At 49.3% G+C, this 24,084-nt stretch overlaps 1 protein-coding gene across 3 annotated transcripts in view; it reads left to right on the top strand.

Annotated features, from left to right (window-relative positions):
* Slc7a1 (solute carrier family 7 member 1) overlaps positions 1-24,084 on the top strand; it is a 75,549-nt gene that overhangs the window by 32,337 nt on the left and 19,128 nt on the right. For all 3 annotated transcript variants that reach the window (XM_052754553.1, XM_052754555.1, XM_052754554.1), the window contains exons 2-4: positions 5,303-5,392; positions 18,925-19,308; positions 23,092-23,250. In XM_052754553.1, the coding sequence (XP_052610513.1) occupies positions 18,939-19,308; positions 23,092-23,250 (529 nt within the window). In that variant the 5' untranslated portion in view covers positions 5,303-5,392; positions 18,925-18,938. The remainder of the gene's footprint in view (positions 1-5,302; positions 5,393-18,924; positions 19,309-23,091; positions 23,251-24,084) is intronic.

Genomic DNA, 24,084 nt, shown 5'->3' with positions numbered 1-24,084 from the left:
GTGTGTGTATTGTATGAGTGTGCCCTGCAGTGTGTATTGTATGTGTGTGCCTTGCAGTGTGTATTGTATGAGTGTGCCCTGCAGTGTGTGTATTGTATGTGTGTGCCCTGCAGTGTGTGTATTGTGTGTGTGTGCCCTGCAGTGTGTGTATTGTATGTGTGTGCCCTGCAGTGTGTGTATTGTATTTGTGAGTGTGTCCTGCAGTGTGTGTATTGTGTTTGTGTGTACAAGAGTAGCTTTCTTGGGACTGGAGCGATGGCTCAGGTTAAGAGCACTGGCTGCTCTTCCAGAGGACTTAGATCTCAGCAGTTCACGCCATCTGTAACTCCAGGTCCGCGGGATTCAGTGCCCTCTTCTGGGTCTGTGGGCACATACATGCACATAGGCAAACACCCATACACATGGAACCTAAAGCAAGACCGAGGAAAACCCGCAACAGCAGCAACACGAGCCGCTCTGCTCTCGTTATACCCCGACTTCCGCACTGCCAGCCTGTATTTTATAGACCAGCAGACAGGCATGTTGCACGTCCAAATTCAGGGTGGGTGCCACTGTCCCCTCGAGCACCTCATTAATAAGATAATTCTTTATTTTAAAAGACAAACTGTGTAATTAAGAGCTGATTATTCACCCATCAAACAATTCTTCACTCTGACCGGAGGAGCCCTTAAGTAGCCGATTCTCCTCACTGCGTTTATCGGGGTAGCTCATCAGCTATTGGGCAGAGATCTCCATGCATGCTGAGGGTGAGCACCCAGGGCTGAAGGACAGAATGAGATGCAGAGAAAGTGTTGTGGACCCATGCATTTATTCCAAGAAGTCCCCCAAGAACGCATTTATTAAATTAAAAAAATATTTAGCAGATTTGTAGACCATCTCTGTCTATCATCAGTGAGACAACAGTCTAGACTGTTACAGAGTCTCACCGTGTATCTCAGGCTGGCTTCTGCTGTCTGTCAATCAATCAATCAATCAATCAATCAATCAATCATCTGTTGTGACAGGATCTCACTGTGTAACGGGCTGGCCTTGAACCCGAGGCCCCTGCTGCAGGGTCCCTGGTACCGAGCTTACAGCCGTGCATTGGCGCTCCTTGCTTTTTAAACAGTTCTTTGCGCTCTGGAGGAGGGAAGGCGCTGGGGTCGAGAACGCCGTGTCTAAGCTCGCTCTGCCTCCCTGGTCATCAGCGCTTGGTACCAGCGTTCCCTCCAGACCGTTGTCTCCTCCCCCTCCCCCCCCTCCTCCCTCCTCCTCCTCCTCTGCCTCCTTCTTCTCCTCCTCCTTCTCCTCCTCCTCCCCCTCCTCCTTCTCCTCCCTCCTCCTCCTCTTCTTCCTTCTCCTCCTCCCCCTCCTTCTCCTCCTCCTCCCCCTCCTCCTCCTCCTCCTCCCCCCCTCCTCCCCCTCCTCCTCCCATCACATAACACTGTATCTGCAGGGAGGGTTGCTCTCGTGCCCGTTCAATGACATTACACACCCACAGGACCTCAGGGTAGGGCCTGGAGCATGGTATGGTAGGGCTTAACATATGGGCTAGCCTATTACTGTTGTCAGCGGGCCATTGCTGGTTTGGAGGGCTTTACTCCTGCGGCACTAGATGCAGAAGTAAGAGGCTGTGGAGAGCACACCAGTGTGGCGAGGGAAGTGACTGAGAGGAGTGTCAGTGTGTCTGTCCTCTCGTGCCTCCCCACGCTGTGCCCTGGCTCTCTCTTCCTCTTTCTCACTGGTTTTGGTTCTCATCAGCTTTTCCTTTTAGAGTCTGAATGTTGTTGTTTTAGGTGGCCAGTCGGTTCCTTCACACTTAGTGTTTATAGATTTTATTTTCTTAGTTGTTAGATGTTAAGTTTGTGCTCACTGGCCAGGAAAGCAGCTAAGCTGTCTGTTCCCTTCCAGGTAAAGATGGTTGCCTTGGAAACACTCAGATACTCTGTCCTGATGAGAGACTTAAAAAACTTTTAGAAAGAAGGATGTGTGTGAGCTTGTGTGAGTTTATACACACCATGTGGATGTAGTACCATCAGAAACCAGAAGAGGGCAGATCCTCTGAAACTGGAGATACAGGTGGTTGTAAGTCACCATGTGGGTGTTGGGAATTGAACCTAGGTCCTCTGCAAGAGCAGCCAGTGCTCTTAACCTCTGAGCCATCTCTCCAGCTCTACAAGAGGACCAGACCCAATGGGGTCTGGACTTCAAAGTGGAGTCACTTATACCTTCTGTGAGCCTCTGCTCATCTGTGACATAGGAACTGCAGGTGCCCAGCCAGGAACACTACTAGGGAGCCACCTGTACGGCTTGCAGGGCAGAGTGGGCACCAGCAGTTTTTCTCTCCAGACCTTGCCCCCTGTCTGCAGGACAGCAGACTCACTCACGAGCTGGCACCTCCGTCCACACTACATCTTTCTTTGCTTTTATGTGCTTGCTCCGTCTCTCACAGTTTGGGGACATCCGAGTTTCTCACAGGATGCAGCGATGGGGTTTTGGATTCTTGGGACTAATGTGCTCATTTGCAGATCTTATTGTGCTTCTTGGTCCTGGCATTTAAGTGGTAGAGCAGTCTCCAACCCACTTGATTAGATAGATGTATAGCATCTCACATTCTCCAGGGACACACCAGGAGGCGTGGCTTCTCCACCTCCCATTGAGGATAACTTTGCTGGAACTGCCCTGTCCATTGTAGGTTGCTTAGGAACATTCTTGGCCTCTATCCGCTGTGATCCGTCAGCGTGGCAATTGAAGATGTCTCTAGACATTGCCAGATGTAGGGGGGCAAGATCCACTCTTCCCACTCCCACTTGGTCAATTCTCAGCCATCATTTGATTTTTGCCCAGGGGTGAGACTCTCCCTCACTGGCCTTCTTCAGTGTTCAGCAGTGAAGGGCAGTGGAACACCCCCCCCCCCTCCCCCATACACACACACACACACTCCAGGGTTTTGTGTCTTGAAGGATGAATCATCAAATTTCGAGCCAAGTGGTCTTGGTACAGAATGGGCTGGGATAATGTAATTGTTGAGGGGCTGAGGCTAGGGTCTATATCTAGGCATTCTTTGTTGACCACGCTGCCTTTTGACTTTGTAAGTTTTACTGGCTGGCTTCCCGGGCTTGCTCAGCCAGCTTTTTCCCACAGTCCAGGCACACCTGCCTGTGGAGAGGTAGCTCACGGAGGCAGAAGCACAGGAGAAGCAAAACTCTCCATTCATGGCTGGACAGAAAAGAAAGAAGAAAGGACATGCCCTCAGGGGCCCAGCTTCCTCCCCCTAGGCCTCACCTCTCAAAGGTTCCACTACCTCCCAGGAGCCTGCAAGCTGAGGAACATACGGGCCTTTACCATACGGGCCTCTGGGGAACATTTAAGATGGAGACTGTAGCCTAATGTTTCAAGACTAGCAGGCTGAAGGACGGAGGGGAGTCTCCTAGATTCTGTGATCCAGGAAATGCTTTCAGAATGGCCACCTCTGGGCAGGAAGATTTTAAGGTCACTGAGGACCAGAGTGAGGCGAGGCAGGGTCGCTGCCCTCACGAACTTGGAGCCACTGTGCAGTCTGTGCAGGATCAAGCCCGTCCACACCCCAGCGTGGAGGCGGAAGGGTCTCATGCGCCCCCACTCCTAACTGAGCAGCTATGGACAGTTGATGGCTTCGGGGGAGGGACAGTCACTTTTCATTAAGGATAGGGCTCCTCCTGGGTCAGCCACACTCTAGACCAGTGCTTCTCAACCTTCCTAATGCTAAGACCCTTTAATACAGTCCCTCAGGTTGTGCTGACCACCCCCAACCATAAAATTATTTACGTTGCTACTTCATAACTGTGATTTTGCTACTGTTGTGAATCGTAATGTAAATATTCATGTTTTCTGATGGACTTAGGTGACCCCCTGTGAAAGGGTCATTTAACCCCAAAAGGGGTGGAGATCAGTCAGTTGAGAACCGCTCTTCGAGTGGGTGGCCCCACTCCCAGGAGTATATGGGAAGCACAAAATGTAATTGATGGGTTATTAAAAAAAAAAAAAGACACAAGGTTGGAGGGTCAGGAGGGTTGTCGTTCTGGGAGGAGTTAAGAAGAGTTAGGGGTAAATATGATCAAAATACATCGTATGGAATTCTCAAGGCATTTTACAAGAAAAGGAATGGACCCTGAACATGCCTGTCAGCATAGCCTCAGATGGCCAGCGGTCACTAGCTCCCCAGTACATGTGCTGCAGGCTCCGGATGCGTTCACTGAGTCCAGTCTGCACTACCTGGGAAGGCCTGACTCCTTTTGACTTCTAGGTTGGGCAGGGTGATATGCTTGCTAACACTTCCAGTACATATTTGTCCTGGGTGGGCCAGGTGTCCACTCTTGCTAGAACGCAGCTTCATGTGCACGATCATGCGTTCACAAGCCTCCTCCCCGCTGGAGGCCTTGGAGGGTGGGGGTGAACGCTGGCTGCTTTGCTATGAGATAATTGGGGTTGAATTCCTCGTGTATTAGGTGTGTGGTATTTTTATGGTTCTGCTTTTAACAAAGGAATTTGCAAGTCTGGAAAATCAGAATGAGTTGGTTGGAGCATTTCTTGGATTAGGAAAAGCGGTCCTAATGAATTTTATTCACTGTGCATTCCATGCCGCTGATCTTAATAGGTTCGTCCTGGATTACTGCAATGGCCTGCATTTTCTGTCACTTCAATTTAGCATTAATTGTTTTATATACTGTACAGAAAAATGTGACGGGGCAAGCCTCCTAAACAGCTATTTAAGACTCGCCTTCTCTGCGCCTTCCCCTTTCTTCTCCAGTCCTGGGGACCGACCCAGGGCTATTTTGCACACCAGGCAAGCGCCATCTCAGAGATCTACCCTCAGAGGCCATTAGTCACCTTGCTTAGATCGGGGCGTTATGTTTCTGTTGCAAAGGACACCAAACTCCGTGTGCAGTCGTTGGTGGGCTCTGAAATCCTATCGTGGGGGCTTTTAAATACTGAAACACGTGGGTGTTTGCACTTTGGCTGGATCTCAGACTCCTGTAGTTACTGTTTCACTGATACATGCAGATCCTTCCTGAGTTGGCATGTTGCAGTATACCATTAAAAAAAAAAAGTCGTGAGGCAGGAGAGATGGCTTCCAAGTGCTGGATGCTCTTGCAGAGGACACAGGGTGACTCACGGTGGTCATCCATGACACCTGTCCACGGGTGGACTCCCTCAGTTGTGGTGCCCTGATGAGCGCAGCAGGGCTGAGAGGAACCCTTGCTTCCCCTCACAGCCTCGGTTTGGAGGCTCTGGTGCCCAGACTGAGCTGCGTGTATGTGACAACCCTTTCTTTGCCTTGCAGGGACCTGAAGCTACCACAGATTCTGCTGTGACGAGGTGTCGCCCAGGCTCCAGTCATCCTCAGTGAGAAGGTCCGAGAGTCTTACTCCAGGTACTGCCTGTCCCTTGGCACCCCGGAACTCGAACATTTTTGTGCTGAAATGTATCGTTCATTTCAACCCAACCTAACGGATAACTATAGTCCTGTCTTAGTGAATTCGGACATAGAACCTAGGGCCTTGCCTGTGCTGGAGAAGCACTCGACCTCTGAACCTTGCACGCAGCCCCTTCTTATATTTAAAATTCCCAACACTTTTTCAGACTTGAGAGTTTTGAGCGGAGTGGGGGTGTGGGTGGGGGTGTGGGGGGTAGGAGGGGTGGGGGTCAAAGTTGGCCAGAGAGACTGCCTTGCTTTTCTTTTTAAATAAAAGTAGCTCACCTAAAAAATAAGTTTGGGTTCCGCATAGAAAAAGGGTGCTACTGAAACTATACTTTAAAAGTCGATTGCTCAAATCAAGTGTGGCGGCGCACGCCTTGAGTCCCAACACTCAGGAGGCAGAAGCAAGCGGATCTTCGTGAGTTCGAGGCCAGCTTGGTCTGCACATCAAGTTACAGGACAGCCAGGGTTACATAGAGATCCTGCCCCTCATAATTAATTAATTAATTAATTAAAACACAAATAGTTGTGGGAAAAAACTACTGCTCTATCTACTTTCTATTAAATTACAAACATTCACTGGGTGTGGAGATTTCATTGTTTTTCTTGCTGTGTTATCATCTGAAAATGTTGACAGGTAAAGCTTTCAGTGTGGATAGAGGGCACACAAAGGGCAAGGAGTGTGTGTGTGTGTGTGTGTGTGTGTGTGTGTGTGTGTGTGTACAATGAACCTCACTCACACATTCCTACAGCCATTTATGGCCATTCACAGCCTTCATTCTTTCTGCCTATATTAAGAATGCCCACATAACCAGGTTCAGCAGACCACAGGAGTCCTTAATCAGAAGGCATTTGTGGGAGACATAGCCAGTGACCTGTGTCACATGTGAGTGACATGTGAGTGACTGTGCCTCAGCGCCTTGCCAGGAGGATTAAGAAGGGAGGAGGAAAGGGCTGGGGGGGGGGGGTGTCTGGATCTGTAGGGAGGATTAGGCTATAAGCAGTACCTGTTGACGAAGCCGCTGTAGCCTCATTAATAATGTCTTCCTGTCATTAATTCCGTTGATAATAATTCCCTTATAATAAGGCCTTCCTGTCTTGGCCAGGCATGTTTATGCCTCCTTCTTCACTGAGAACAGGGAGCTTCATGTAGTCATTCCTGAATCGGGGCGGGGGGGGGGGGAGGTGTAGTATACAGTAGTATACAGTAGGTACTCAATGAATATTCGTTGTGCAAGTCAGCTACTGTCTTCTCCCCACGTAGATAAGTGCGCCATGAGGTCAGGATCAGTGTATGGCTCATCTTTTGTAGGTTCTGAAATCCTGGAATGATTGCAGGTGTGGAGTAGTGATCCTAGGTGCAGAGTTGCCAGGTGTCCCTTCCCAAAGCCTAATGAGAATTAGGACCTCACCAGTGAGGAGCTGGGAGGGTGCTGTGCATGGGCAGGTGCCACTGGGTGCTGGGCTGAGAGAGCCTGGGCAACCCCGCTGTCATTCCGTGCACGCTTGTGTAGTCAAATGCTGAACTGAGAACGCACGTCTTGCTGTACCAAGTATTTCTGCTTGCCTAGTGGCCTAGTGGAGAGCAGCCTCCTCATGACCTAACACGAGGGTGTTGACAACCAGAGGAGCCTGGACCTGAGCTGCAGCGCCTTGGGCTTGGGAAATGCTGTACGAAAGCGTGTAGGGGAAGTCGTGGGTTGGTCCTCAGGCACAGGTCTGGAGTCATCGCTGCCAAATTGACAGCTAAAATCACCAAGGCAGCTAGCTCCCCACCATCCTTTCTTGGGAGAAGAGATACAGGGCGGGTGATGTCTGGTACATCACCGGGAGGCCTTCCTGTCTTGGCCAGACATGTTTATACCTCTGTCTGCACCAAGGACAGGAGCTACCTGTAGTCTGACTCCTCATCATGCACAGGGAGGGTTTGTAGTATACAGTAGGTACTCAATAAATGTTTGTTGTGCAGATGGTTGGGTCTCAACCATTACTTGCTTTCTCCCCCCCATGTAGATGAGTGCACCATGAGGTCAGGGGCCGTGTATGGCTCATCTTTTGTAGGTTCTGAAATCCTGGAATGATTGCAGCCCAGGGTGGAGACCTTCTTTTTTGGAGGGAGGGCCTTATATAGCCCTGGATGGCCTGAAGCTCCATCCATATATAGACCAGGTTGGACTCAAAGACCCACTGGTCTCTGCCTCTCAAAAAAGCTGAGAATAAAGGTGTGTGCCACAATATGCCTGAAACATTTTCAATGTGACTATAGGTAGTGTTTTTTTTTCATTTTAATTTAATATTATTTTTTATCAGTGTCACATGTATTTGTGATGTGTTGTGACCCATTTCCTCATGGTGTCGGACTGATTGGGCAGAGCTGCTGGCCAGGCAGGGTGAGGTAGCTCAGCTTAGAGATCTCCTGTAGCTTGTTGTCAAGGGGCCTGTCCCAGCATGGCGGCTTGCTGGGACAAACCAGTACAGAGGGGCTGCGAACAAGATGCGGGAGTGACAGCATCACCGTGGGGTTCTAAGGGTCTCCGGGTTCCGAGGCTGCTTCAGGCCATTCAGGTGGGACTGTGGGAGAGCTCATCTGGCTGTGCTCGCGTCTCTGGGCCCTGTGAGTGTGCTGGCCGGTGGCTGGTCTCAGGGTTCACACACAGCCTTACGGGGGAGCATGGTGGCTTCACCCTTCTTGAGAACTGCATTCTTCTGTTTGGTTGTGCAGGAACACGTGCTCTGGAATCTTCAAAGACTTTCTCATTGCTGTAGCAGCCGAGGAGTCCTCGAAGTAGGTGGTCAGGTGACAGTGGGGGCGGCTAATGGTCAGTCTTGCTTAAGACCTAAGTTGAAATGTCTGGATTCAGTGTTTAGGAGTTCTTTAAAGGGCTGGGAGTGTAACTCACCAGTGGGTGTGTGTCTAGCACATTCCATCCCCAGCACCAAATACCACATGCACACACCACACACACACACACACACACACACACACACACACACACACACACACACATGCCTTAAAAAATAGTAGACTAGACCTATGGCTTTCTTTTCAGATGTAGAATTGATCGTCAGAAAGAAGGGAGCATTTCACCTCGTTGGGTCCAGAATGTTGGCATTTGAGGCAGTGGGTCAAGTTCCGGTCCTGGAGTGAGGTGTGGTTACCACGTTACATTACCGATTAAAGCAAGCAGTTGACACAGCCATGACCTCTGCTAAAACTCCCTCTTGGTGGCCACAACACCCTCCCAGGGGGCAGTCAGTTTCATCCCTTTAGAATTCCTCCAGCATTCTGGGCAGCTTCCTCCACCTCCACGATGCTGGTCTCTGATCATTCAGATAAACATTCCGATCGATCTTTGAAGACCTTTGTGTAACTGGACATTTTCTTCCTGCTCTCTGAAGAAGTCAGACAAAGCAAACTTTCTCTCTTTGAGGCTGTTCTGTTCCTGCCTCCCAGGGTGGCCACCTACCTAGTGTACATGCATCACTCAGAAGGAAACCTCGTGGTGGGCACAGTATGACTGGGAGAGTTTGGAGACTGAGGACAGGTTTGGCCTGAATGAGTATTTTAGATTATAAATACCTTTCTTCCAAAGCGAGCGTCTGAGATTTTGGCCACCAGTGAAGCTGTGGCTTAGAATAAGACAGGAAGACCTACCATAAAATGTGGCATTTCCTGTGTAGGAATTATTTGTGCATGACTTCTGCCTAGATAGTACCCATGGCAACCAGGGGGCGTGTGTTCTGTGTACCTGAAGGCTCTTTGAGAAAACAGGGTCAGGAACAACTGGCAGGTAAGTCCGACAGGTTGTAACATTTGCTTATGCAAAGATACTTTCACCAATCAGATTAAAATACTGCTCAAGGCACCAAAACAGGAGGCTGTACCCCAGCAACCGGAAGTCCTTGGACCTGGTTTTCCCCCCTCCTCCGGTATTTTTCACAACAAATCTGGATTAATCTTCCCCTAAGTAGAGGTGTGAATCCTGAGGTGTGAGTGGAGCAAGGCCAAGCTAGACTCCTCTAGGCGTTGGCTCTGCCGAGCCCTCCTGCCTCTCCCTGGCTTCTGACCAGCAGTACCGTTTCTGGTGTGTTGCCCCACACAAGCACCAGCAGCTGCAGGTGCGTGCCGTTTTCCTCCCCAATACTGGCTGGAAAGTAAAATTCCTTATGTCCCTCACAGTCTGTATCACAAAGATGTGTGCTGGGAAATGCCCCCACCTCCCTCTCTCTCCCTCTAGCTCAACAGCCACGAGCTTCCGAATAACCTATGAATTATTCCTTTTCCCCAAGCCTAATCTTCAGAATTCATGTGGGCTCTTCCAGCTTGGGCCTGAGTGAGAGAAGCCTGGCTTTTTGGCATTAATTCCGAAGCTCGAAGAAATACCTAAAAACTCAGCTGGAGAGGGCTGTCCTGATCTTTTGACTCTTGGCTGTTTTCATAAAGCCAATAAAAATGGTTCAGTATTAATAATTTCGTATGTGTAGTCAGACTTTTTTGTCAGGACAGTCAGCTCTGCAGTAATGACATGGAGACTTATTATTAATTATGAAAGCTCGGCCCATAGCTTAGGCTTGTTTCTAACTAGCTCTTGTAACTTAAATTAACCCATATTTATATTAATCTCTGTTTTGCCTCATGGCTTTTTACCTCTCTTCCATCTTGTACCTCCTGTTTCCTCTCCGTCTGCCTGGCGACTCTGTCTTCTTCCCAGAGCTCTCTCTGTCCAGAAGTCCCCGCTGTACCCCCTGCCGAGCTCTTGGCCATTTATCTTTTTATTAAACCAACCACAGTGACACATCTTCACACAGTGTGAGGGAATATTCCACAACACTGATTCTGTACAAAAGACTGTTTCACTCAGTCCAGGGCAGTGGCTAACAGAATTTGAAGCTGTCCGGGCCCTGGGGTATGGAGCGGGGCTCTGCTGTAGGAGGCGTGAGCATTTCTGGGTCAGCGGTAGGGGAATTTGTTTCTTTCTGTATTTAATTTCGGAAATTTCCAGACCTGCACAGAGACAGAGAAAAACATAACAAAATTCCAGACCTAATTATCAGCGTTCTCTGTGTAGATGTGAGATGGGTTGGCCTTGCTGGACTCGCTTATCTTCCCTTTTTTCCTCTTGTTTGTTGATTTCATTAGGGAGATTTTTCTCCCTCTGATTCAGAAGCATTGCACACTCATTATAAGGGAAAAACAGTAAAAATTCAGGAAATGAAAGAGGCCTATAATCCTCTAGAGAGACATTAGTCTCAGTCCTCCTGCCCTGAAAATTCTTTATATACTGTTTTTTTTTTAATACTTTTCAGACATAAAATATTTCTAGCATATTTAATCTCTCTGACTTGTCTGGAGTTCCCTCTATATACCTTTTCCAAGCCCCTGCTGTCTGTATGATTTCTAGAACATTCCCACCACAGCCCTGGGTGGTTCATGCAGCTGAAATGATCTACTTTTACCCCCAAGTGTCCTACACTTCAAAGCGAGCAGGAGTGGTGGGAAGAGATACTGTAGGAGACCTTCTGTCGAGCTCGGAGTGATCGATTACATTTTGTGCCCAGGAACTGGTTGTCACTGAACGCATGTCAGTCATCTTGTGTTTGTGGATTTCGGGTGGGATGACCCAGTAAGAACTGTCAGAAAGCAGGAGAGGCCTGTGTGGGTCCAGGGTCAGCCGGGCTACGTGGCCGGACTCTGATACACGACAAGTCGGTGGCCGGTGGTGTGACTCGCCTGCCCGGGACGCTGGCTTTGATCCCCAACCCAAAAGAATGAACAATAATATCAAACCCGAACGGAGTCAGCTTAGCCCTGGCAGAGAACACAGCTTTTGAAAGTAGGTGACTCGCGTTCAGGTCCTGGCCTTGCTACGCTTGAGTTATGTGAGTTGAGCAATGCGCCGCCGAAGCTCCACCCTTCTGTCCTTATAAGAGGACAGACAGTTGCAGCTTCTGACTTGAAAGAGCCTGGCCTGGCTGTGATGTCTCATCCTGCTCCTTCCTTGCAGGCCCAGCTCACCAAGCTGACTCTTTTTCTTCCCAGCGCCGGTTCCCCCTGTCTACTCCTCGTTTCCCACGGCCTCTTCTCTTGGTCTACCTCCGAACCATTGGATTTTGAAGGAATTCCATTTTTTTTGTTTGTCGTTTCTTTTTCTGTTTTTTTTTTTTTTCCTGTTTTACCGAGTTGTTTGTGACGGTGGGAAGATTTGAGGAGGAGTGAGTGAAGTTTCTAGAAGTCTAGGAGGTAAGGTGTGTTCCCTGGCTTGCGTGCATATTGTGACCAGCCCAGGTTCCTTAAAGGTGTGTTGACTGAGTAAATGAATGAGCTGGTTAGTCAATCGAAAGTGGAATTAGTGTTTGCATGGAATCCTCTGCCTTATTCTGGTTCCTGGTCCTCTTTCCGAGAAGATGTTCCGAGAAGGCGCCAAAGAAAATTGCAGTTCACCATTCAGGATACCTTGAAGGCCCAGGGGAGGAAAAGCACCAGCATTCCATCTCAGGGGAGCATAAATGAAGCCTACTTTATGGGCATGCCTACCCCTTGGACCCAGACCCCAGTTAGTCCTGCTCCATTGGGACCGTGCACATAGCTTATACCTGTGTGTCCCTGAGAGGATCTCTGTCATTGCTCTGGTTGATGTCTTCCCATACCCAGGGTAGGTAGGTTGTTTCTGGTTTGGGTTAGCAGCTTTGAGAAAGAAAGCTTGAGTATGGTGAAGCCGATGGAACCAATGGGGTCAGTGACAAAGCACGTTCAGACCCCATTGCTGTGAGGAAGCCCGAGCCAACTGGATGACCTGCCTTGTGATTAAGATTTAAAAGGAAAAGGATGATTAGTAATGTGATGATACAGATACTAAGGTGGCTTTTAAGAGAAGCGCGGTTGGCTTTTCATCATCCTTCATCATCCCCTAATGCTTTATCCCACCAGGGTCTCACAAGACCTGCAGTGTGAGACAAGGGTAGTTATCGCCATCATTTGTGTGTGCGCGTCTGTGTGTGCCATGTGTGTGTCAGTGCCTGTGTGCGTCTGTGTGTGTGCCATGTGTGTGTCAGTGCCTGTGTGGCCAGAGGAGGGCCTTGGGTCTTCTGGGGGCAGGCTTGGCACTTCTGTGAGTGTCACAGTCAGCGTTCGTCACACCCAGACTCATTGGTTTGGGCCTCTACAAAGTGTGTGTGTGGTCCCAACACTGCTTGGTCATCTTGGAGCCATGAGAAACTCAGTCCTTAGCTTCTGACGTGGCTGAGGGCTGAGGCTATGTTAATGGCTTCTCCTCCCACCCTCCACCCCGAATCTGGACCTTGAAGAACAGTTTGTTATCATGTAGGTACGAAGTGTCTTCAAAGGTCTGTGTGTTGGGTAGGTCTCATCGTTGAGAGGTTATTGGATCATGCAGCCTCTGCTTAATCAATGGATCAGTCCACTGATGGTTCATAATTCGGTGGCATTCTTGGTTGACAGTAGTGTAGATGGATTCGTCTATCAATCCATGTTTTGCCTCATGGCTTTTTACCTCTCTTCCATCTTGCACCTCCTGTTTCCTTTCCCTGTCCCCTGGCATCTCCCCTATGCCTAGATTCATCTCCTCTCCTCTATCTGCCCATAAGTCCCGCCTAACCTCTTCCTGCCTACCTATTGGCTGTTCAGCTCTTTATTAAACCAATCAGAAGGCACCTTGGCAAAGACACATATTCATAGCATACAAAGAGATTATTCCACAACACAGTAGGACCTACTTGGGAAGCATGTGACTGGGGGCGTGGTCTCTGGCTGTATCTCAGCCTGGGCCCATCCTTTGGTCTCTCTCTGGCCACGAGACGAGCCTTTTTGCTGTAACACATGTGTGAGATGATGTGACATGGTGCCACAGGCCTGGAACCAGTGAAGCCAAAAGAAGTCTTCCTTCCTTCCATTTGTTTCTCTTGGGTCTTTGTCACTGGTGGGTCCCCTGTGGTTTGGGAAGTTGTCCCAAGCCATGCCAGGCCCTCGACTCTGAGGCCTCCTTCCTGCAGCTCCCCGCATGATGCGGGTTTTGTTTGGGGATGGATCTCAGTCTCTGGAAGTTCTGCCTCTGGCCCTGCTGAATCAGCAGGAAGATGATGAGGCCCTTGGGCTTTCTGTAGTGTCAAAGGAGGGCAAAGTTAAAGTCCCAAGACCTGGACAGCTGCTGGGCACTGAAGTTTGGCTGTCACACTGCCCTGTGCCTTGCTGTGACAGGCTGGAGAGACCCATTCTGTGTGTCTTGTGGGCGTCAGGAGGGGCAGCGTGTCTTAGAACCAAGGCCCCTGTGTGAGGTGAAGGGTCTGGATGGGCTTTGAGCCTCTGTTGGGGGTGAGATGGCGCATTTTGGGTTCTTCAGGAAAACAGTGAGTCGAGGCACAGTTCAGCCATTTTCTGGACCCATTCTCCTCTCTCAGGCCCCTTTACGCTGTGTGCCAGCCAGTTCCTGGAGTCATGTAACTTTTAAAGACTCATTACTTCTTTAAATGAATGTATATTTCTGATCACATGTATGCAGTGCTATGGAGTCCCAGAGAGGGCATCAGATCCCTTGGAACTGGAGTTACAGATTTGGTTTTGAGCTGCCATATGGGTGCTGGGAACCGCACCCTAGTCCCGTGGAAGAGCAGCAGCGCTCTTAATCTGCTGAGCCATCTCTCTAGCTCCTGTGCGGTTTCGTTTGTTTGTTTGTTTTTGTTTTTTTTTGAGACAGTGTTTCTCTGTGTAACAGTTCTGGCTGTCCTGGATCTCACTCTGTAGACCAGGCTGGCCTCGAACTCACAGAGATCCGCCTGCCTCTGCCTCCCGAGTGCTGGGATTAAAGGTGTACGCCACCACGCCAGGCGTGCATGATTGTTTTAATGGCTGCATTGCTTTCCCTACTATTACTACAAGTTATTCACAGCTCTTGTTGGACTGCAGGGACCCTTTCTCTGTCTTTTTCACTTAGCGACGTCCAGTATTTCCTTCAGTATTTGTGACCCTCTCATGTGTTGATCCACACGTTATGAACTGGGTTTCTGTGAATGAAGGTCCTCCTGGGATGCATATTAAAATGCTGAGGTTTTCCTTCCTGACACCCCTCCTCCCCAGAAGAGCAGTGTGTCCTCACACTTGCTCTTTTGTGCTTTGTACCCTTGGAGTCCCCTGGGTCAAGGATCCAGTGCCGTGTGAACAGGTAAATTCACCACAGACCGGAAGTGACTTTCTTAGGTCAGTTCTTTGGTCATCTTGGCCATGGTCCTTGTCTTAGTTAGGGTTTCTATTGCTGTGAAGAGACGCCATGACCACGGAAACTCTTAGAAAGGAAAATAGTTGATGGGGGCTGGCTTGCAGTTTCAGAGGTTCAGTCCGTTATCATCGTGGCAGGGAGAATAATGGGAGCGGGCAGGCAGACGTGGTGCTGGAGAAGGAGCTGAGAGGCTTACATCTTGATCTGCAGGCAGCAGGAAGAGACTGAGGCACACTTCCTCCGTCAAGGCCACACCTACTCCAACAGAGCCACATCTCCTAACAGTGCCACTCCCTATGGGCCTGTGGGGCCATTTTCATCCAGACCACCACAGTCATGGCGACTGTCTTCCTCTCCTTTCCCTTTCTGTGTCCTTGGTTGCTGCTTACTTGGACCTTGGTTGCTTCCGGCCTGGTTGCTCCTTGCACACAGCTCCAAGGCTTTTCCCACTCCAGATGTCACCCTTGGTTGGTTCTATACTGGTCCTGGCTGCACCCTGATGTGATTTGATTTTTTTTTCCTATTTCAAGTTCACATCTGGGCTGGCTAACATCTGCAGGGGAAGTGGGTCTTGCTTTGAAATCACTTCCTCCTCCCTAACCTTCTCCCCCACCAGGTCAATTCTCCTCCTCCACCGTGGCCAGCATCCCAGAATGCCCGTTTGTGGACCTCTGGTGGCAGGTCCCCGAGCTGTGAGCACCCTGCCCTTCCTTATGAAAGCTCCATGTTCCCTCCCGCCATAGCCCCCTAGGTGCAGGGGACGGCCAGCCCCCTGTGTTTCCTCTCGCGACTGTGTGGTGTGGTTTCTTAAACCCTGTGCCACTGCAGACTGCCATCTGTCCCCCACTGGAATGACTGATAGGTTAGTGCTTCATACCAGACAGCTGGTCGGAGGTGGGCATTAGGGAACAGGCCATTCTGAAAACCCAGGAAAGAGTCAGGGTGTTAAGGTTTTAAAGGATGGTATTTGGGAACAGCGTTTAATAGCCTCTTTCAGACCCCTCTTTCCCACAAACCATCAGACTGGACAGAATCTGATTAAATTTGAGACTGAAAAGGTCACATCACTCATAACTTCGAACTTAGAGATTTAAAAAATAGAGCCCAAGGAAGTCTTTATGAGGCCCTGACCTATTGGATCATTTTACTCCTATCATTTATTGTTATTATTGTTATTGTTATTATCTCTGAGTTGCCTTGGCTGTTCTGGAACTCCCTCTGTAGCCCAGGCTGGTCTCGAACTCAGTGATCCTCCTGCCTCTACCTCCTGAGTGCTGGGATTGAAGGTGTGTACCACCATCACCTGGCATTTTACTTCTGTTTTTTAAAAGATTTATTTTTTATTGTTTTTAATTGAGTGTAACACACACACACACACACATACACACACACACACACACACACACACACACACACCCATGGAGGCCAGCGCTAGCAGATCTGCCTGGGGGTGGAGTTACAGGCATTTGTGAGCAGCCTGATGTGAACAGCGGGAACTGAACTCAGGTCCTCTGTGAAGAGCCGTGCGTGCCCTCAACCACCGAGCCGTCCGTCCAGTTCTGTCACTGTGGTTTTATTTGGTGATAGCTAGGACACAATCTGGAGTTAGAATTTCTGTGAGAAGGGGACAGATGACTACCCTAAGGCAAGGGTTTTACAATCATCAGTATGGAATATGATGGGGCAGCGACTTTATGTCGCAAAGAGCCTTATCAATGCCTATAATAAAAATCAGTTGGGCATGTGTAGACGTCATCCCTCCAGCCTGGTAGCGTGGTCTCTAGACCGCATTTTTCTCACCTGATGGCTTCCTGCGGCGTCCGGTTTGAGTCTCAGCAGCAGGACGTCGGCCTCCACCTGAATGCCGGGGTTGCCATGGATAGGTTAGTTTTGTACAGAGAAATCTCATCTCTTTCGTCACTGCTGGTTGTAAGACCCGCTTCAGAGGCCTGGTCTGAGTGGAAGAGGGGACCCATGTGTAGAAAGAAACCACTGATAACACCTTTCTGAGAGTTTTGAAATATCTCTGAAGAGACACAAAGGGTGCTTCTTAAAATAAACCCTGAGTTTAGTGAATTTGTATCACATTCCTCTCACCCCACGAGGCAGAAGTGGACACCTAACTAGGTGTCTCACAGCACCTGGCGCAGCCTAGGTCCAGCTGTGCCCCTCTCACTTCCCTGGTATTAAGGGCTCCACTGATGTGCATATATTTAGGGGCACGAGAGCTGCAGCCCTGTGGTTACACTGTCTTACCCCCTTCATGTGATGCCCGGAAGCCAAGATCTCTGGGTCTGGTTAATGATCTTCAGTCTGAAGGTGGCTTTGAAATCCCTTCAACATCGGCGAGTTGGTTCTTGGAGTGGGTGTTCACTGGGGTCCTGTCTGTGCTGGTGGGGACACAGGTACATCTGTACCTAAGTCGTTTGCACCCAGGCGTAGCCAAAAGAGCCATTTTGTCCTAGTCTGGGGTCTTTGAGTTCACTTTCTGCCTTAAGGAGGTTCTGTTCCTGGGGTATGGCTTTCTAGAGGCAATGTGGAAAAGTTACTCTACTTTTTGCTTTTTTAAAACGTGATGGGGCCGGAGTGCTGGGCAACATGCATGCTAGGCAAGCATTCCAGCGCTGAGTCCCACCCCTAGGGCTGCGACGTTCTTTTCATACTCTAGAGTACAGCCTTCTGTGCCCAGGGTCGTTTGTCAAAGCTGAACCTTCCCGGTCGACGTCTAACCCAAATACCTATTCACTAGTAGATTTTGTCCACGTGCCCCCAGTATCCAGCAGGATCTGGACTCAGTGCTTCCTGCTTCTGGCACCCAGAGCCTTGTCCCGATGTGCAGGAAGGTGGCTTTTTTTTCTCCTTCCCAGGCACGCTGCCTGCTTAGCCGAAACACGCCCAGCGTCTGCACCTGGCGTGGATACGTCCAAAAATAGTCTCTTCCTGGTGTAGACACTGGAAAGCCATCGCACTCTCTTACATGGGTTGCAAACTGTGGGTTCTGGGATTTCCCCTCTCAGTGACCTGTCCATGTTTCCCATTTCCTTGAGATTCCGCCTCCCTTAGGTGTCACTTCCTGACGGGCTGCCAGGATCCCAGACTGAGGAGAAGAGCCTTGCAAGCCTTGCGACCTCGTTTGACCCTAGTTACAAGTTACTTTTCCCCATCTAACAGGGGGATTCCCGGGTCTAACTAAACATCTTACTAGTCTTGATGATACTGTTTTCGATGGAGCCGGCAGATGAAACACAGGAACAAACAGCCACAGTTCCTTAGTGACCTGCCATGATGTGAGGCCCCGGGGAGGGGTGGGGCACGGAGACAGGCAGGGGCTACAGTGCCGTGGATGGTTAGGGGTAGAATTTTCCAGACCTGAGACTATTTCATTTATTAGTGACTTCATTGTTGACCTAAGTTAGGTCAACAAAAGACCAGTTGATAAAGAGGAAAAATGAGGAATGGAAAAACCAAGCTATAGCAGCCCAACATCACTCTGCTGATGTTGACGTAAACTCTTCGTCTGAGAATAGCTTTGCATTTAGAGGGAAATGATGAAGATAGTTCAGACTTCTCATCAATCCCATGCCCATTTTTTTCTGTTATTTGTATTTGTTTATTCATTTTAGGGGTGAATCCCATGGCCTAGAACGGTGGTTCTCAACCTTCCTATGGCTGCGACCCTATAATACAGTTCCTCATGTTGTGGTGACCCCCAACCATAAAATTACTCCGTTGCCACTTCATCACCGTGATTTTGCTACTCTTATGTAATGTGATACACCGGTATACAGGATATCTTGACCCACAGGTTGAGAACTGCTGAACTACCGTCCCGTTCAAGACTTGGGCGTTTCAGCCATTACGATACAGTTTGGTATGCATCTCATTGTAACACAGTGTACTTGAAATTGCATTTTGTCTGTCCTGATAAGTCACAGCTGAGCTTGGGAACAGTGTCTGTCACTCCCTGTGCTCTCAGTTAGCCGTCACCTGTACCCATAAGAACTGCAGGGGATGTGGAGGCCCAGAGACGTGGGGCAGGGCAGCTGTGTGTTCCTGTTTGTCCCGGGAAGCCCCCCAGACTGTCCCTGTGGAGTCTGACGGCTGCTGGTGGAAGGCTAAACTGAGAGCATGTTAGCAGCAGTGTTTTTTGTAAAAGGCGTCACCCCCGTGTTCCGTCCTGCAGCAAAGCGAGGTTTGCGGGGGGAACAGGTGGCGGTGACGGAACCCAACACCACCCCTCTCTCTCTTTTCTGACAGGTTTGCCCAGCACGATGGGTTGCAAAAACCTGCTCGGCCTGGGTCAGCAGATGCTGCGCCGGAAGGTGGTGGACTGCAGCCGGGAGGAGAGCAGGTTGTCCCGCTGCCTCAACACCTTTGACCTGGTAGCGCTTGGGGTGGGCAGCACCTTGGGTGCCGGTGTCTACGTCCTGGCTGGTGCGGTGGCCCGTGAGGATGCCGGTCCCGCCATCGTCATCTCCTTCCTGATCGCTGCCCTGGCCTCGGTGCTGGCTGGCCTGTGCTACAGCGAGTTCGGAGCCCGTGTCCCCAAGACAGGCTCGGCCTACCTCTACAGCTACGTGACGGTCGGGGAGCTCTGGGCCTTCATCACCGGCTGGAACCTGATTCTCTCCTACATCATTGGTACGTCCTCTGGGCCCCTCCAGCCTGCAGCCTTTGACCTCTGACCCCTGCTCATGAGGGATGCTCTGCTCTCCTCTCCCAAAAGACTGACCTAGTAATCTCCAGGGGGCTCTCCAGCTTGGCCGCTGTTTGTGTGCCTCTCGCTTCTAGCAGGATCAAGGTGTCTTCAGGAGTCACTGTTGGGACTTCTCTCGCTCTGAGTCTGTTCTAGTTGGCTTTCTGTTGCTGTGATAAACGCCGGGGCCTAGAGCGACTTGGGGATGATGAGAGGGTGTGTTTCACCTGACAGATTACGTTCCATCAGTAAGGGAAGTCAGAGCAGGAGGCTGGAGGCAGGAGCTGAAGCAGAGGACATGGAGGGATGCTTCTTACTGGCTTTCTCTCACGGTTACTCGGCTTGCTCTTTTATGCAACCCAGGACCACCGGCCCAGGGGTGGCTGGCACCCATAGTCAGCTCATCCCTCCCACATCCATCATTAATCATGAAAAAGCCCCGAAGACTTGCCTGCGGGCCATTCTGGTGGAAATGATCCTTTAGTTAAGGCTCTCTCTTCCCAGATGACTCCGACTTGTGTGAAGTTCACAAAAAACTAACCAGCGCGGCACCCGTGAGGCGGGGTGGGTGTGGGGGGGGAGGAGATATCAAGCCAGGACGACTATGACCATTCTTGTTAACTCAATGGATACATGGCTGATAGGATAATTCCAATTTTAAAACATAGTTTTCTTTTTGTTAGTCCCCCGCCCCCCGATTATTACAGTAAATATATCGTGATAGACGACACTTTGGGAAACAGAAAAGCACAAAGACGAGAAACACCCAACCTGATTACCAGCAGAAACAGTGTTTGCTGAGTATTGCTTTGAGCAAGCCGTTTTCCTGGAGGTGTGTGGCACGGTTTGAACAGCTAGGGGCTGCCCATTGTTAACAAGTTAGGGACATCGAACTCAGAACCTTGCAAAATGCTAGACATACGTCTTTCCACCAAGTTATACTCCCAACCCCTAAGGATATGTATTTTTAATCTCTTTATAAACCAAAATATCCTAATGGTTTCTCCATGACAGTATTCCTACTGACTGTGTATCATTGTATATATGTAGGTTTATAAGTACAGGATACCTTACCAAATGGCCTTCTGCATTGTTTGGATCATATCTGTTGTTTTCATAAATAATTACTTTGTGTACCTGTAGACACAGCCACAGTTTCTTCCCCCTTGAAACTATTGAAGAGGCAGAATGTCTAGGTCGACATTTCTGCCTATTTTAAAACCATTGTTCACTCTGGTCCCCATCCCACCCAGCCTTTCTTCATATACTGCACCGACCATTAGCCTTAAACACAACCATCCATGAAAACTCAGTCCACTCCCACAAGGAAATCTGGACATGGTCCTGTGAGAGCCACCTTCAGGGACCTCCTGGACCTGTCTGTCATGTCTGCATGGGGGATGCTGTAGCTACTTCCTTAGGCTATCAGGCAGAGGCTCGGACGTCCAGTAGACGGTCCTTCTCTCTCCCAGCAGCTACAGTGTGTGCGACGCAGCAGAGCCTCCTCTAATGGTTCTAATGTAAAATTCATAACTTTTCTTTCCCTGTGCAGCCTTCAGACTTGTAACCACAGATGACTCTCACATACCAACCCTTCTCCGTGGGAACGTAGCTTCTGTAAATGGGCTGTTACATTTCCAGTCGGTTTACCTGGGCGTAAAATAACAGTCAGATTAAAGCAGTGTTTGCTGCTGTTAGACCAACAAAATAATAGTCTTTGCCGGAGTGCTACTTGCCTGTGTAAGACTCACGAAAACGATCTGGAAATCTATACTCAGCCTTAGCTACTGAGAAAGGAGAGTTTTTCAGGTTTTAAAAAAAAGTGTGCGTATGTTTCTGCATTTTAAAGCCGTGATTCTGAAATGGGAACAGCGTGGCCTGGAAGGAGGCTAGGGTATCCAGCAGGGTGGGGTTCGGAATGTCACTGCAGCAAGCTGACTGCTTTGAGCACCCAGGGCAGGCAGACCATTTTTCTCCATAAGGCTCGTGGCCTTCGTGGACTCGTGGCCTTCATGGACAGAGTTCCTGAGAGCTGGATGAGAAACGAGGCTCAATGTTTGAGTTGTTGGGAAAACACTTAGCATGAGAGCAAATAATGAAGTTGAATCCTTGTGTGGATCCCTCTGCATTCTATGGAAAATTCAGACCCTAGTCATGGACGAGGCCCTCTGAAATGAAAGGAAAATGCCAGATGTGAATATTGGCTTTCCAGTATCCTTTCTTGACCAACGGCACTGGAGAGGCAGCGGGCGTCTTCAGAATGAAAGGAGAAAGGGGGGGAGGGGACATCCAGTACCGCCGGCTGTTGGGGTGCAGTCCCTTGCTCTCTGTAGCTGGGGCACCTGGGGCTGGCGCATGGAGGTGAGATGGCGCCTTCGCCATGGTCCTGCACCCTGGGGGATACCATGGTCCCTGGGTTGAGGTACAAAGTGCCAGGCTGGATGATCAGGGTTGACTGGTAGGCTTGGCCCTGAGATGGTGTCGGTCCATTTGTAGATCACCTTAGGGATGAGTTCTTAGGGCATGGATACCATTTTCCCTGCTGCCAAGAGCCATCCAGCTCTTCGTGGGAGAGGGGGACTTCCTAAGCAGTGTTTACTGGACTGACCAGTTACTCATCCCAAGAATGCATTTTAAAGTCAATTTCCTGACTTGACAGTATTTGCCATTTGAGTAAGTCAAACTCAACTGAGAATTGAGTAAATGCCGTCAGAATGAATCAGTTGGTAAGGGCAGTAATTTATTTGTAAGTTTTTATTGTGGTACACACACACACAAACACACATCCACACATACACATTAACGCTCATACACATATGTTGTGTGTTTTAACTGAACATACAGATGCTTCGAGTTACATACTAATAAGTACATCATTCAACAAAAGTATCAAAATGAACGTTGTGGTATACTCTTGAGATTTCAGCACTTGGGAGGAGGATGGCAGATTTGAGGCCAGCCTAGGCTGTGTGACAAGACCCTGTCAGACAATCAACGCTCCCCTGGAAAGTACAAATACAGGCAATCCAAAGTGCAGGCCCTCTACCCAACCAACCAGTCCACTCATGTCCCTCAAGGGCAGGTCCGACTGGTCATTGACACTCTCCAGCATTGCTACAAATGAAATATTGCTAGACCCTTAAAAGATAGAAATTCAGATGCGGGGCAGGAGAGATGGCTCACAGGTTAAGAGCATTGACTGCTCTGCCAGAGGTCCTGAGTTCAATTCCCAGCACCCACATAGTGGCTCACAACCATCTATCAAGAGATCCAGTGCCTTTTTCTGGCATGCAGGCATACATGCAGGCAGAATACTGTATACATAATAAATAAATAAACCTTTAAAAAAATTCAAAGTGCAATTTCTACCAAATGCACATTGCCATTGCTATATTAACACAGAGTTGAAAAATACAAAGTTTCAATTTATGATCAAGATTTACTCTTGTGTATCAGTGTAATACACATACGCGCGCACACACAGCCCTGAAACACACCGTATAGATCTTGGTTGAGGATAAAATGTACTTCTTTCTAAGCTCTAGCAGCCCCAGGTAGCGTTTGACTTCATATACACCCCTCCCGTTGTAGCATATACTGGGGCTCAGCTTCCACCGCTAGGTGGCAGCATGCTCTCTGTGGCCCTGCATGGGTGCTGTAACATCAAACTTGACGAGGGGCCCTCTGTTAACCACTGTTCTCTGTCACCGTGGCGTGTTTTGTGACAGGTACTTCAAGTGTGGCGAGAGCCTGGAGTGGGACTTTTGACGAGCTGATAGGCAAACCCATTGGAGAGTTCTCACGGAATCACATGGCCCTGAATGCCCCTGGGGTGCTGGCCCAAAACCCTGACATATTAGCTGTGATTATAATTCTCATCTTAACAGGTAAGGCCCCATTTTGACAAGAAGGTTGTGTTGGGGCAATGGGTTGTAAGGTTACATTGTTTCTTACATTTATTGATTTGTCCATTCCTTTATTGGTGATACTGGGGATTGAACCAACAACCTCATCATACCTGGCCAGCACTGACCACCAAGCAAGCCCCCCAGCCCCTCTTGCCTTGTCTCTTTGGTGACTCTCCCCCATTTCTTTGGTTTCTTGTAATGTATATAGACAGCTTTGTTTTCTCCCTGTCCCAATGGTTACTTACAGATCATCCCAGGGCTGGCCTGGGTAACAGCTGCTGAGGTCTGTGATATTTAGTTAAAAGAGAGAGTCTCAGGTGAGGTTTTGTTAGCACTGAAGCCTCTTTGTTCTTTCGACTCAGTGGATGACCATTTGGATAAGAAACTAGTAGTTTGTCTGCCAAGAAAATGTGGGGCACTGAGCTCCCTCTAGAAGAGGAATGTATGCCTGGGCTTTCTAAGGCGTCTTGGGTGGTTTTACTTACACTCCACAACCACAAGAACACCCTTTCAATACCTAAGTTGTGGCTGCAGAATTTTAAAAGTCCAAGCCCTGCAGGACACAGCCAATGGCAGTTTCTTGTTAGCGCCACTGGTCCGTGTCTCTGGTGCCCCGATGAACGTCTTTCCCCACAGAACATTTACTAGACACGCACTCGTGGAGCTTCCGCACAGGCAGTTCTCCTCAAACATGAGAAGTTGCAAAGTCTTGGCTGAATCTTGAAAGCAACATCACTCTCCTTCCACGCTGCGTAATTGAAGTCATCACACCCGGGCCAGCCTTGGCAGTATTTTTGGTCCAGCTGACAGAAA

The sequence above is a fragment of the Peromyscus californicus genome, unplaced genomic scaffold (genome assembly GCF_007827085.1).
Source record: "Peromyscus californicus insignis strain IS unplaced genomic scaffold, ASM782708v3 Scaffold_2__1_contigs__length_46816999, whole genome shotgun sequence".
NCBI lineage: Eukaryota > Metazoa > Chordata > Mammalia > Rodentia > Cricetidae > Peromyscus > Peromyscus californicus.
This window is presented reverse-complemented; position numbering and strand designations above follow the sequence as displayed.